General features: G+C 35.9%; 3 protein-coding genes across 11 annotated transcripts in view; 1 reads left to right on the forward strand and 2 right to left on the reverse strand.

Annotated features, from left to right (window-relative positions):
* Window positions 1-3: 3 nt before the first annotated feature.
* Window positions 4-3,208, forward strand: LOC408846 (tyrosine-protein phosphatase non-receptor type 14). 3 transcript variants are annotated; one of them, XM_006567763.3, is made up of 7 exons: window positions 4-493; window positions 843-1,209; window positions 1,272-1,440; window positions 1,512-1,673; window positions 1,742-1,830; window positions 1,897-2,098; window positions 2,175-3,208. In XM_006567763.3, exons 2-7 carry the CDS (start codon window positions 860-862, stop codon window positions 2,490-2,492), a joined length of 1,290 nt encoding a protein of 429 aa, XP_006567826.2. In that variant the 5' UTR covers window positions 4-493; window positions 843-859; the 3' UTR covers window positions 2,493-3,208. The 3 variants fall into 3 exon arrangements, with proteins under 3 accessions (XP_006567826.2, XP_392377.3, XP_026296600.1); XM_392377.7 differs by having other exon boundaries at window positions 8-573; XM_026440815.1 differs by having other exon boundaries at window positions 356-573; window positions 1,023-1,209.
* A 232-nt stretch (window positions 3,209-3,440) lies between these two features.
* Window positions 3,441-4,727, reverse strand: LOC408847 (uroporphyrinogen-III synthase). The gene is made up of 2 exons (XM_392378.7): window positions 4,211-4,727; window positions 3,441-4,136 (listed from the first exon to the last, which is right to left on the reverse strand). The coding sequence occupies exons 1-2, from the start codon at window positions 4,395-4,397 to the stop codon at window positions 3,523-3,525; spliced, it is 801 nt and encodes a 266-aa protein (XP_392378.2). The 5' UTR covers window positions 4,398-4,727; the 3' UTR covers window positions 3,441-3,522.
* Window positions 4,728-7,392: 2,665 nt separating this feature from the next.
* Window positions 7,393-15,257, reverse strand: part of LOC100578865 — a 192,385-nt gene continuing 184,520 nt past the window's right edge. For all 7 annotated transcript variants that reach the window (XM_006567761.3, XM_006567757.3, XM_016912303.2 and 4 more), the window contains one exon: window positions 7,393-8,094. The gene's annotated coding sequence lies outside the window, so the exon portion shown is untranslated. The remainder of the gene's footprint in view (window positions 8,095-15,257) is intronic.

Consider the following 15,257-nt stretch of genomic DNA (forward strand, 5'->3'; position numbering starts at 1 on the left):
ATTAATTTCGATAAGATCATTAGTCATCGCGTACATATTATGTGCGAGGAATTTGAGTAACTTGCATAATGAGATTTGTAGGGAATTTATTCAGTAACTGAATCTAGTAATATTTAATTCTAGTGAATAGTTTCTTCTATTTCTCAATAATGTAAACAACTTTCAACAATTCGACTAAATCCAATTGATTTTTGAAAAATATAATATTAATCAAATTTTTCATTTAATCATTTAAATACGATTTGTCCAGTTAAAAATTATTTGGGGAATACTTTCAATAAAAGTATCTTATTCTTATAATTTGTTATTAATATATTTGTTTTATATATTTTATGCAGTTGAATTATTTGTTATCAAATTTTTAATATTGCTTTTAATTCTCTTGTCTTAAATAAAAAAATCTACTATTTTATTCATTCTCATGTCAAGGACACTTACTTTATGAACTGTATATCGCAGTTTTGTAACTAGCATTAATGACGTGAAAAACGAGGTTAGAAATGCTTTCGATTTATTAAATGTGAAAAATTATACATTTCTCATGCTCAACAGAGTGGAATGTATACAGTACATGTATGTACATGTATTTCAATTAAAAGTAAAAGTATCGTGGAATGTAAACTACTTTAGTGTTCGATTGTAGATGTTTGATTTTCTCCAGTAGTCTCAATAAAAGTGCATCGTTACTGTATTATTTTACATTTTATTTATCGTTTTTTCACTATTAAATTAATAGATCTCATATAATTTTTTAAAAAAACTTTTTAAAAATTCGACGAATATATAAAAAATTTGATTTTAACAAGTTGCTTTAATTTTGTGCCTATGTTATCTTTTTTCAGTCAAACATATTATTAAAATGCCGTTTAAATTCCATTTGAAGAAAAGTCGGCAATATAACGTGGTTTCCAAAAATCAGTATGTAATCTGCATAGAATTATTGGATACCACTTCCATAGAATGCACATTGAGTATTGATAGCCTTGGTCAAGAATGTTTAGACAATGTAACTCAACGTTTAGGTCTAGGACAACCTGAATTCTTTGGCCTAAGATACATTTCTCGGCATGATTCTCCATCTCCAAGATGGGTTGACATGGATAAACCATTAAAAAAACAATTGGAAAAAGAAGCTAAAAATTTCAGTTTATATTTGAGAGTTATGTATTATGTCACAGATGTACAACTCATTCAAGATGAAATGACAAGGTATGTCTTTGATTTTTATATCTTTTAATTATAAATGTTTATATTGTAAATATTATTTTTAGGTATCATTATTATCTTCAACTGAAAAGTGATATTTTAGAAGGTAGAATTCAATGCAATTCTAGACAAGCAACTCTTTTAGCAAGCTATTCGATGCAAGCAGAATTTGGTAACTATGATGCAGAACGACATACTATGGAATGCTTGCAGCAATGTACATTATTTCCTAAAGTAATTAAGAAAATCTACAAAAGAATAATTAAATTTTTTCTATTTATTTCTAACATTATTTTATTGCTCAGGATGTTATTCAAGCAGATCCTGGAGGTCAAGATTCTCTTTTACATACAGCTGTATGTCAATATAAAAATCTGATGGGTGTTACTCAAGCTGCAGCTGAAGAACTATATATTTCTATCGTTATGCAGTTAGAAGGATATGGAAATGAAACATTCTCTACTAAGGTATTCCCAGTAATTTTATAATTTATGCATTTTTTGACATAAAAATATTGAGAAATAAATTTTTATAGGACAATGGTAACAACGAAGTAATATTAGGAATTTCTATCAATGGAATTATGATTGTATATCCTAACACACAAACAACACAGTTCTACAGGTATTTATATCATAAAATATTTTACAAATATATTAAAATATGAAATATAATTGAAATTTATAATAGGTGGAAAGATATAAGCAATGTGATTAATCACAAAAAGACATTTAGAATAGAATGCCAAGCGGAAGGCGAAGAGCCAAAGCAATTCATATTTACCGAATCACGTAATGCAAAATATGTGTGGCGTTTGTGTATAGCACAACATACATTTTACATGCAACATCAAGAATCACGGCCAATAGAAAGATCGACTAATGGTTATTTCGTAAGTACTATTTCATTCATGCTCGATATTATGTCAACATATTCATATAAATAATAAATTTTTCGTCATATTTTAGGACAGCGATACAAACGATTCAGGAGATCATGCGGTATCGGTAAATTTGGATAATAGAAACACAGAAGGTCACACAAGATGGACGAGTTACAATGATCTTTCGACATCACCCTATCCCGTTGTATCATCGACGGACATTAACAACTTACGTGCCTTACTTCCATCATATAGACCAGCACCTGATTACGAAACTGCAGTTCAAATGAAATACAATAATGGAGGAAATCCACCTCAGCCTTATTATGCTAATCAATCTACAATTGTAGGAGCAGATATTTCGTGCCTTCTTGGTAACGTAGTTAATCGAAGTAGATATTAAAATTAGGAAGAATAAAATCTATCATCAGATATTGTATCTGATGAGAAACATAATCGTTCCGCGTATTATAAATATTTCTAAGGAACAGTATTTTCTAATAATTACTTATGTATACACACACACACACACTTTTGCGAGGAGCAATAGGAAATTCTATAGAGATTAATGGTAAAGACTGACACGCACAAATTCGCAAACTATTCGTTCTTTTACTCTATATAATACTTATAAGCGTATTACAAGTAAAAATTAGATAACTGTACGAGACGATATACGGGGATATCCGCTATCTATTTACTACTGATCGAGAAATTACTCGTATTATACTATAAGACAAATTATTTGTTTTGATTCTTAACTCTCTGTTGTTTTTATTCATTGTTCTTTTCTTCGGTAAAATACAAAAACAACTCCGAGCTTTAATCGAACAATATTGAATTAAGAATCAATTCTATTTTAGACCTTGATTTTCGAATAGTTATCCAACTTTTATTGTATTTTCAAATTATATAACATTTCACGAGAAATTCGGAGAAGCTCGAAAACTCCATTATTATACAAAGAAATAATTTTCCTGATTGTATCAATTTTTAATATTGTAAACAATATGATTTATATTATGTATTGTATAGTTAATGTTGTATAAGAGTTAGATCATGTTATATTGTAAATAGATGGTAATTATCTTTTTCCATTAAAATGTTAATAAAATAAAATATATTTATTGTTATAACAAAAATAAAATTTCTTCATTAATTAATGATTGAATTTAACCAACTTTATCTTAACATACATCCAATAGAAATAAATTACATATAAATTATAGAAAAATATAACAAAAATATAACAAATATAAACAAAATATTTTTTAATCCATTGTGACCAAATTATTTTTAATGTTTAATATAGGACTAGAGTAGAATATTTTAGGAATAAAATAATTATCACTTTTTACATTATCAAATTAAATATAGTCCCAATAGATTATTGACAATTACATACTTACATAGTACAACAGTAAATAATTTCTTCATTCAGTTTTTTCATTAAATTCACTTTCATCAGCATCATTAATAGCATCCAACAAAGATACAGGATCAGGTTTATTTGCAGTGGCAAAAACTTTAAGACCAGCATCAAGTAATGCTTGTCTAGTCACAGGTCCAATAGCAACTGCTTTTATATTGTTTAGATCATAAGACTTTTTTTTCAATAATGTTACTATGTATTCTACTGTAGATGGACTAAAAAATATGAAGATCTTGGGCACATTGTCCATGAATTTTAATAGATCATGTTCTAAAGTTTTACTAGCCAAAGTTTTATAAACAACTATTTTATGAATTTTAATGTCATTTTCATTAAGAGTCTTTTCTATTGTCTCACGTCCAATTTCACTACAAGGGTAAAGTAAAGGTTTTGACTTTTTTTCAATCGAGGCCACTAACAATTCTGCTAATTCTTTGGCATTACCAGCCTCTTTACCAAAGCAGTTCTCTGAACCTAAGTGACTTTTAGCAAAAGACTCTGTTGCTGGTCCTACACAATATACTGGTAAAGTTTTCCAGGGAAGTAGAATGTCAGGATCTTCTTTTGCAGAAAGTTCAATTGCCTCTGCAGCACGACGACTTGTCAGGACAAGTCCTGTGAATATATTGTTTGAAAGATGAAAATAATTTGAATTTAAAAAGAATTAAATTTACTTATGATGTTATTACCATAGTATGAAGATGATGATAAAAAACATGTCCTCAATTCCGAAATATTTACGAATTCAAAGCGCAAAGTAGGCAAACAATCGCACAAATAACCTGCCGTTTTCAAGGTTTTAACGTACGCCTCTTGCGAATCATTTTTTTCTGATAAACCACGACATAAAACAACTTTTTCGTAACGTAATGCCATATTCGCGAATTTTCCTTTCGTTGTACATGAAAAGGAAATTACCGCACACCCTGCATACCGGATATTTGAACGAAAATAAACACCCGCGATTCTATATATTACTAGAAAAGGATGTTTGTAACTATTTCACATATCGATGAATATCGAATAATGTTAATTCACGAAGAAGTATGATAATTTGTTGAAAATATTCAAGACAAATTACGAATAAAAAACGCGGTAAAGTAGTAATTCAAATATCGGAATCAGAAGTAGCAATAGCAAATTCAGATTTCAATCAAATATGGAAGTCGTCTCTTTAGCGCATAAATGCAGAGCAATTAGACAGAGAAAGTAAAATAATGAGAGAAGGATAGAGATATGGTAAAAACATTCAAATTAGCGCCATCTCCAGAGTGCCGCAAATGAAACTCATAAAAAAGGACAGAAAATAGTGGGAAAAGGATAGAAATAGAATAAGAATTAACTATCAGCGCCATCTCTAGAATTCCAAAGACATTACTTTAAAAGAAAAAAGAATCATGTTTCTAGGAACATTCGAGAGATGGCGCTAATTTTTAATTCTTGTTCTACTTTATCCTATGTTTAAGAAATCTTTAGTACTCAAGAGATGGCGCTAAATATTAATTCTTACATTATCTCCATCCTTCTCCCACTATCTTCTATCCTTTCTTTAAAAGTTTCGTTTGCGGCACTCTGGAGATGGCGCTGATTTCAATATTTTTATCTTATCTCTGTCCTTCTTCTAATATTTGTTCTCTCTTTCTATGCTCGTTCTTAGCGCATGGCTGCATATGAAATCTAGAATGTCAATTAAACACGCTTTCGTCGTTTCAAAATTACAATGTGCTAAATTCTTGATAAATTAACTTTTCTATCGGAAAAAGTTTATATATATTTGTATATATTTTAAATATAAATTCTTCTATATACAACATAGGAAAGTGAACGTTTTCTACGTATTGTCCAAAAAGAAAAATAACACAAAGGAAACACAGAATCGAGTTTGATTTCATTGTCACTTTTATTGAAACACTCTTTAGGGTATACAAGCTATTCTAGATAAGCATTAAGGAAAGTATAAAAAAAAAAAAAAGAAAACATTGAACAACTGCTTACGAAATCACAAAGTGGATGTCTGTTCTTATTATCGTATCATTCGAACAGGTGCATTCGAAGGCACAACGATCCTCGACCCTTACGCATCGAGTATTTCGCCATGAAAACACGAACAATATGATGAAAATCGACGCACTATCGTATCTCAGTATCGTCGTAGCGAAACATCGTTTCACATTGGTCAAGCACAACGTGAAAACATGGACAATGACATATCCAATGCCCTATAAAAAAAAAACTAACCTTAAAGAAGAAAGAATGCAAAGAAGGACAGACATATGGGATAAGTTGCAATATAGGGATATTTACGCGATGAATTGGTAGCATCGCGATCTGTTCTCCTGGCAAAATCTCGGCGAACGTCGACATACGAAATATTTATTCTTTGTCCACGAACAATTATAACGCACAGAGTTCCATCGTAAAGGGGACCGAGTGCCTTCTTACTCGTATTCATTACGCAAAATAGAATGTTTATCATGAGAATCCAAAAATCTACATCTTAACATTATAACTAGGGAAACTTATGTTACAGAGAACTGTAAGAAATATTATCGACATACGTACGGATTAAAACGTATTCTTATAGTAAAGTTATCTCTCATATATATCATCATTTGAATCGAAACCTCTTCGATTCCTATTTTGCCCCGCCTCCAAAATCGAAGAGGCAATGGTCCTGGCGGTATATTTAAAAAATCGTATAAATGTATCTCTTTTTCTCGCTCGATTTTCTTTTAGACTCGCAAACTCCACTGTATTATTACTATTCTTTCAAACGATGTTTGTAAACCTACATTCGCATTGTTCGTTTATAGTCTCGCTGATTATTTATCGCTCGCTAAAAATTTTATCGACGGGAAAAAAGGATAAAAGTGAAACGGAGTTATTTTTTCTTTTCTTTTTCAAAAGAATATAGAGAAACATTGTTTAAAAACTTTAGCTAATCTATACGCTTAAAACCTACTTAAATAATAATCACAAAAGACCAAAGTCCAGAGCATTGGGTCTGGCCAGGACTGTTATTACCGACAGATCTCGATAATCGTTATCGATTTCCGATAAACAGTTCGTCATAAGCAGTTCTTTTGCGCAATTGTCGGCTGTCGGCAAGCCTTCGACGATTTCGTTCAGAGTACTGGACGCAGATATGTAAGTACGTACCGATTAACAACAGATCGCAGAACAAATCCATCGCACATTCGAATTTTTACTCGGTGATCGACCGAGGTGAAAAAAAATAAAAGTCAAAAGAATAATTTGTTAATATTTCATCGGTCTCTGTGAATACAAGAAGAGTAGAATATTCGCCGAACTTCAAGCTTGTAACTGACGTGACAAACGATTGGCAATTTGTCAACTTCTCTCGAAAGGCGAATAATATTCATCGAAAAGAAGAAGATCTTCCTTTCAACGAAGGGAAGAAGAAGAAACGATAAAATTCGTTACATCTGTGCCCAGCCTGTGCCTCGACTGATTATCGTCGCGGAATATAATCACTTCCGGTACCGGAAACCGTCGCGATTAAAGAGAGAAAAAAAAAAAAAAAAGAATAATAACAAACAAAAAAGAGATAAAAAGAGATAAATGCCTAGCAATTAACTCGAAGATACTCCGATAGTAAAATATTATGCAACTTACATACTTAATTGGCCTTAAACGTAAAATAGTAAAGTATAAAGATATGACTTAAGTACAACCACAAGAAGTTGGTCATTATTATGGCATTTATAATCCTTAACTACACTTCCTATTAGATTAACTAACGGCGCGTGTTAGCACGTATCTCTCTTCTAATGATTCTGTCCGATCATTTTTCGCATTCTACCGCGCCATTTCTACCGAGTATCGCTATCCAGAATCGATATCATCGATACTTTTCTACCGCTTACTATTTTTTTTTCTTTTTTTTTTTTTTGTGAGAAGCGATTTCATCAATGAATCGTTAGTTTCATCGATCGATGGACCATTTTCAATTTGCAATCTCGTTCATTCTTCGTTTCGAACATAAACTTGCTGCCCCTTTTGTTATCTCGTGATGAATATTTCTTCCAGTTTTTCGTGACCCGTTAAGAAAAATGTTTCGAGCATTTTGAAATTTAAAAATCATTCGTGCAAAATTTCTCATCGTTTTTACTTTTAATCAAGCTCGGATCTTTCTCAATGGATCGCGAATTGTGAGCGTTGTCTTCCGACTTCTTCGCATTCGGTTAACCTTCGAGTAACCTCATCCAGTAAGCGTGGTCTTCAAGTTGGATCCAAAGTTTCGATCGAGGATCGTGGAAAGCAGTATCCTGTAGCAGCTCCTCTTCGTTTTTTAACGATCTCTCGCGAAAATTGGATATCTCGGAAGGTCAGATTTTTTTTTCGATCGGCGCTGCGATGGATTAAAAAGAAGAAGAAGAAGAAGAAAAAAAATAAAAGGAGGACAAATGGTGGGATCTTCGACGGATCCTGGATCCGTCCCTCCGTCCTTGCTTGAGCTACGAGTTTTTTGATTAATCGAAGACATCTCGGAGATCCTCGACGCCCCATCCGGACCGCTCTCTGCCTTCTTTAGTCCTTCGTCGGTTCGAATCTGAAATCGAAAATCGTATGATTAATTATATATATATATATATTCTTCTCGAACCAAACATCGATTAAAAAACGATATATATATTGGGTTGGCAACTAAGTAATTGCGGATTTCAGTTGAAGTTGATGACGACCTAATCAAAGCAATAATCGATTCGGATCGTCACAGTACAACTCGTGAGATTGCAGAGAAGCTTCATGTATCGCATACATGCATTGAAAACCGTTTAAAACAACTTGGCTATGTTCAAAAACTCGATACATGGGTTCCTCACGAACTGAAAGAAAAGCATTTAACGCAACGCGTTAACAGCTGCGATTTGCTAAAGAAACGTAATGAAAATGATCCATTTTTAAAACGACCGATAACTGGCGATGAAAAATGGGTTGTTTACAACAATATCAAGCGGAAAAGATGGTGGAGCAGGCCACGTGAACCAGCTCAAACAACATCAAAAGCTGGTATTCGTCGAAAGAAGGTTTTGTTATCAGTTTGGTGGGATTACAAAGGAATTGTCTATTTTGAACTCTTACCACCCAACCGAACGATCAATTCTGTTGTCTACATCGAATAACTAACGAAATTAAACGATGCAGTTGAAGAAAAGCGGCCCGAATTGACAAAACGAAAAGGTGTTGTATTCCATCGTGACGATGCAAGGCCACACACATCTTTGGTCACTCGGCAAAAATTATTGGAGCTTGGTTGGGATGTTTTGCCACATCCACCGTATAGTCCTGACCTTGCACTATCTGATTACTTTTTGTTTCGATCTTTACAAAACTCCTCGAATGGTAAAAATTTCAATAACGATGATGATATCAAATCGTACCTGATTCAGTTTTTTGCTAATAAAAACCACAAGTTTTATGAACGTGGAATTATGATGCTGATTGATCAAAATGGGCAACACATTACAGAATAAAGTTATTTAGTTCCATGAAAAAATTGTCTTTGATTTTCTAAAAAAAATCCGCAATTACTTAGTTGCCAACCCAATACATATCCTTCCAATATCTCATTCTACGAAGAAAAAAAATAAATTTCGACAAAAAAAAAAGATTAAAAATAAAGAAACAAGATGTATAAAAGTAAAACAAAAATTCCATCGATCCTCTCCTCGAATCATCTAAAAAAAACGAGATTTCAAATCAGATCTCCCTTGCATCCAACCACTTCTCAAGCTCGTTCGCCACTTTCCTTCCACTGGTCGCATCGAAGCGAAGGAATCGTGTCAGGTTAGATCCAGGCAAAGAGCCGTGTCCAAGAGCATGAAGATCTCGGCTACCACCTCGCGCCGGTCTCTCGTTGGTAATCGGGGAAAAGGAGAACGATTTCTTGGCGGTCGGACGAGCAGCGGCCCGATAATCGGCCCTCCGAGCGTACCAATAATTTGACGTAATTTAATAAACGCGACCCTCGCGTTCGTCGTACGTGCGCCGGGTCGCGCGACTATCATTACCGACAGTTTGATCGTATCTGGCCGTGTGCGTAATGACGATGCACCCAGAGTCCAACGCCAGCCCGGTGCGCACCGGTGCACGATCATCGGTCATGCAAATTGCCGATGGGGAATCTCGCGGCCTGCCCCTCCGCGATACACCGTTCCATTCTTGCCTTGTCTTGTTTCCACTCTTTCTTTCACGTGGGAAACAATGTATTGCTGGGGAATTCCTAGAGAATTCGCAGATGGCGCTGATTCCCCGGCCCCGGCTCAAAATGGAGGTTAATAAACGGGGGACGCTGATATATTTCACGGTATTGAAAGTATCGAGAGTTGTTATAATAATTTTAAGGGGGGAGAGTAACAGGGGGTGTAAAATACGTTTCGAGAGTGAAATTGTGGAGAAGAAGGTGTCTGTGGAGTGAAGACGAGTGTTGGAGTTCGCGAGAGTTATTAAAATAATTCGTGAGATAACGATGAGAATATATTAAAGGGAGTTAAAAGTTGTTTTGCTGAGGAGAACGGGTTTCTTCGAGAAGGTTATTAAAGTAATTCTGTGCAGATATGATAACTGAAAGGTGCAAAGGGTATGTGATAAAAGTTTTTTGGAAAGTTTACTTTCATTATCGAAACGGGATTGAGGTTAAGTAGATTCGTAGTAAATTTTTACTTTGTTCGATTATTATTTTTCTATTTTCGATCGATCTTTGACGGAGGATACTCGAAGTTTCTCGAATTTTCGATTCCGACGTTCGTATTCTGGCGCCACTCCGTATATCGCCGCGCACCAATCGGCTACCGCGATTGGCCACAGGCCGGCTCGTTCGTAATTTCCCTCGGTGCCATAATAAACGGCCAGACGGACACACCAACTATCCGCTCATATACACGCGTCGTGGAGATATGCTTGTATACTATGGTTTGCGGCGCTTTACGCTCCGTTTGAAATTCAATTGAAACATCAAGAATTTTAATGGCGGTCGTGGCGTTAAAACGATCGCTTTATTATCGACCGAGGAGGACGATCGAATTAATAATGAATTACGACGATTCCTTTTTGCGAATGTGGATCGTTATCGGTATGATTCATGCCGAGAGACGCGAGAGAGAAAAGAGATGAGAGATTCGTTCACGGTTATTCGAAATTATTTATCCGATAACGAACGAAGAAGAAGGGCGAGTTACCGTACCGACCGTGCAATGTCTTTATTGACGCCGTTTTATAGAACTAGTAATTAAAATCTCTCGTTTATTGCCACCAGAGGCGCAATAATCTAGAGAAGAATTATCTCTAATGTTAAAATATCGACAAATATTTTTTATATATATAGCTCTAATCGAAAAAATGTTAACGAGAGAATAGATTGATGCACGCACTCGGAGTTTTGATTTTTCTCCTTGAATTTTCTTCGAATCGACCAATACCACAACAACACGCCCTCGCCATCGTCGTCGTTTCATTCTCGCCCATCGCCTCCAACGTCCCTCGATTTCTAGAGAATACACTGGGAAGAGTTACGAGCCTTCAGACTGATTATTAAGCCCCGAAGATTTAAAGCGCCGCTTTGTATACCTGGCTGGCGCGGCGAACGAAATTCATTTAGCGATCGGAACAACTGCGACGAGCTCGACGTTTTAATCAATCAAACGGGTCAATAGCATCTCTTCCCCTCCTTCGTCCATCCTCCTCCATCTCTCGAATCTCCGTTATCTTCCATTCAACGAGGAATCATTCCGGTCTCAAGAAAAAAAAATAAATAAATAAATAAAAATAAAATAAAATAAGATTGATTTCGATACAAAGACACGTTTCTCCACACTTTTATTTTTCATGCTCCCTACAAACACGTTTCGTCAATGGTTTAAACGAGCGATGTTTAAACAACGTTTATCCTCGGACAAACGGAGGCAATAAATCTTATCAGATGGAAACGATAGTACGCGATTTGATTGTCCACCGAGAGAGGGACTAATAGAGCGGTGTGCAGCGTGGAAAAGAAGCAAGACAAAGGGCGCGGTAAGGGACGACTCAAGGTCATCGCCGGTTCGCAATTCGAACGAATCGATAAATCTTGCGGTATCGATACCGCCCCTATGCACAATGTTGTCGGTTGCGGTATATTTGCAAATTATTTATCAGACGGTGCGCGGCAATTACAAGAGGCGAAGTCGAGGCGGATAGGATAACCGTGCGAAATTCATGCGGTCGAGGTCTTGCCATAGCTATTAATAATCGTAAACGATCATTAATTTTATTGCTCGATGTTAAACGTCGAAACTGTCCATTTTTCTTTTATACTTTTTTTATTTTCCTCTGTCGAAGGCGGAGACGAGAGAAGGATGATTATCGAGGACCCACGACGATGATTATTCCAAATTCAAATTACATCGATCGGTTTCGAGGCGAGGAACGAAGCGGTTTGAAAATATCGAGAATTTTCTAATTCTTTTTCGCTGCGCGTGAAGGAGATTCGCAAAAGGGGGATTCCAAGGAAAGTTTGAACTACAGTTCCGAGAATTTCTTTTCAACGGGATATTTTCGTCGAGAGTGAAAAGAAACTGAGTTTTGCAGCTTTCGCGGTCTTTTATTGCAAGAAGGTCACGACGCCGTCGTGTGAATGACACGAGCTGCCGACCGTGGTACGCCACGCCGTTGGTGAACAAAAACCCTTCTGCGTCGTGCGTGCCCGCACAATGGACGTGCATACGTTTATTTTTTTTTTTTCTTTCTTTCTTTCTTTCTCTTTCTTTCCTTCTTCCTTTTTCCCCCGCGACTATGTTGCTACCACGGCCTGTAACGAAAAGAAAATTACACCTTACGAGTTCGTCGAAAGGCAATTTGAAATTGGCACGAGTTTCAGAAACAACTTGGAATCATTAATGTTCCAATGTTTCCAATATTTTCTTTCTACACGCCGCGCCCCTTCTTTACCTGACCTGTGACGAAAAGAAAATTGTATCTTGCTCCCTTCTCTCGTCGTTCGCGTGCAACAAAGAGAAATTTAATTCAATTTCACAATTTTATAAATATTTCGCAACGAATTTAAAGAAATAATAATTTCCTTGAGAAGGTTTAACGTCTCGCGCGTTACAAGTACACGTTTGCTCAGTGCACGTGTACTTTTCGCAAAGGTCGGTGCCGCGAGCCGGCCATCCGTGTGCAGGGGTCACCGACCCGGACCCCTTTGCCGGCCCAGGATTCGCCAAGGGGGCCCCGAGTGCCGGGCTAAACTTTCGGTAATGAACCCATTGTTGTATCTGCCACCGTTTATCATGCTGAAGACGCGCCAGCCAAACTTCCTCCGTCCACGAAATCTCGCTGAATCAAGCCCCGGTGGATTTACTTCCAGCATCTTCTCATCTCGCGTGATCGCGCGATGAAAAGAAGAAGTGGAAAATATATTTCGTGACGATATTTTACGTTTGTGAAAACGTGGAAGACAATCCTTTGATTCTTATTCTCGAAATTTAAAGATTTTGTTCGAGACTTTTTTTTTTTATCTTTCTACATTTTAAAATTTTGAAAGTGCATTTTCTTAAAAATTAACACAGAGTGTTAATATATTCATGGAATAATTTTGAAAGCTTGATTCTACAGAGTCTAAATATTTATGTATTTATAAAAAATTCCAAATGTAAAAAAATAAAAATATTCAAAGTGTAATATTTGTTATGATGTTTGAATAATCATCACACAAAAATTATATTTTTGTAAACAAATTTTGCATCTATTTTAATGTTGCAGGAATATAATATTAGTTATTCTGTATGTGATCCTATAATTTTATAATAAAATAACTCAAGCTGTAAGAATTGAAATAAAAAATTAACACAGAGTGTTAATATATTCATGGAATAATTTTGAAAGCTTGATTCTACAGAGTCTAAATATTTATGTATTTATAAAAAATTCCAAATGCAAAAAAATAAAAATATTCAAAGTGTAATATTTGTTATGATGTTTGAATAATCATCACACAAAAATTATATTTTTGTAAACAAATTTTGCATCTATTTTAATGTTGCAGGAATATAATATTAGTTATTCTGTATATGATCCTATAATTTTATAATAAAATAACTCAAGCTGTGAAAATTTCTTACATCTTCTTACAATTTGAATAAAATTTGGAAAATAAAACATTTTATTTTTATTTTCAGTAAGTAATTCTCTGCCTCCCCTTTATCTTTTTACTTTACATTGTTCTCGTCTTTGGAACCGCCGCTTGGAATGCTTTGGAATGCTTTGGAGGATCCTCGAAACACGTGGAAACATTTTCAAGATTGCAACAGAGAAGAATTTAGAGGGAGGGAAACGTTTGAAAGAAGTTTTCGAAAAGAACAAAGAACGGTTAGAGAGTGGCCCGTTTCCGTTGGGGCAGCTGCGTACAGCAGGCTTCATAAAGGAGAGCCACCTTTATTGGCAGTCGACGTCTGTAGTCGCGTGGCTACAAAGAAGGCACGGCGCAATCGGCGAGCCTCGAGGAAAGAAGAGAAAAAATTCGGCCCCGCCATTGTCCCAGTGCTGAAATGCCCTTACGCTCTCCTCTGTATGAATATGACTATGATGATACCCGCAGCGTGGGTCGCTTTGTTCCTCCTCGTCGCTCTGTCTTACCCCGCAATGGCGTAGGATTCGCGTGTCTACCGCGAAAAATTGATCGCAGCTGACGCTCTTTCCCGTTTAACGAATCTTTTAAACGTCTCCCTCTTCGTCGTCACCTCCCATCGATTCCCACACGAGATGTACAAATAGGAATTTTTGCATCGTGGTTGCAAAATTTGATAATAAAAATTTTACAATACAATTATTTAAAAAAAAAATTGTTAAAAATATTCTAGATATAAAGGAACGTTGTTTCGAACAAAGTTATTATATATATATATATTTGGAGATAAAATTTGACGCGAGGCGAAACGTAAAACGGAAGAAGAAAATTTGTGGAACTCAAAATTTCCACAGTGAGAAATATCCTCGACAAATTCCTAAAGCTACGAGTTCGAAAATAGCTTGGAGGAGAGGAGGCTCAAATTCCAGACAGGCAAATGTCGGCCAGTTGAAATTTGCACGTCCCACCTCTGGGGAGTAACGCTTGAGGAACGATTCGTGAACGGTTCAACGACCGATCGTTTGCGAAGCCCTTCAAGCCTGGCAGCCAGTCGGACGTCATATCTTAGCCACGATCGTCTCTCGAAGGAAACACTTCGCTTTGGGATTCGCTTTGCACCGAAGCTTTCGTCTTTCTTCACCCTGGCGTTCATCCTTCTTCATCTTCCCTTCTTCTTTTTTTTTTTCCCTCCCTCCTTGTTCACCAATAACGTTGAAACCCGGGGATATTTCCCCATGGGACGGTTGTCGGTTCTCATAAAGATAGGTCTTAACGTAATATCGCTTGTGTAAACTGGCGTAAACTAGCGTAAACGAGCGTGACGCGATTGCCAAGCAAAGTGGTTCCCCCCCTACTCGATCCCTTCGCCGCTGTCCTCTTTGCCCGTCTTTTGGCGAATTGTCGCGCGTGCCGCTTCTCCAACACGTCGATGAAAATTAGATTTTCTTCGAAATTGTGCGATATCTCAATATCTCTCGATTCGAAGTAGAGAGATTTGGAATTCTCTTGAAAATTAAATCTTCTTTGGCTGTGGAAATGAATTTCAGGTGTAAATCAAATGAAAATAAAATTTGAGAATTGAATTAAATTTTATTCACATTCTTTGAATG

This window comes from Apis mellifera, linkage group LG5 (assembly GCF_003254395.2).
Source record: "Apis mellifera strain DH4 linkage group LG5, Amel_HAv3.1, whole genome shotgun sequence".
In the NCBI taxonomy this organism is placed as follows: Eukaryota; Metazoa; Arthropoda; class Insecta; order Hymenoptera; family Apidae; genus Apis; species Apis mellifera.

Coding starts and splice junctions, on each gene's coding strand:
- LOC408846 (XM_006567763.3), top strand. CDS start 860: ATGCCGTTTAAATTCCATTTGAAGAAAAGTCGGCAATATAACGTGGTT. Junction 1,210..1,271: donor ATTCAAGATGAAATGACAAG/GTATGTCTTTGA, acceptor TATTATTTTTAG/GTATCATTATTATCTTCAAC. Junction 1,441..1,511: donor AATGTACATTATTTCCTAAA/GTAATTAAGAAA, acceptor TTTATTGCTCAG/GATGTTATTCAAGCAGATCC.
- LOC408847 (XM_392378.7), bottom strand. CDS start 4,397: ATGGCATTACGTTACGAAAAAGTTGTTTTATGTCGTGGTTTATCAGAA. Junction 4,137..4,210: donor ATCATCATCTTCATACTATG/GTAATAACATCA, acceptor ATATATTCACAG/GACTTGTCCTGACAAGTCGT.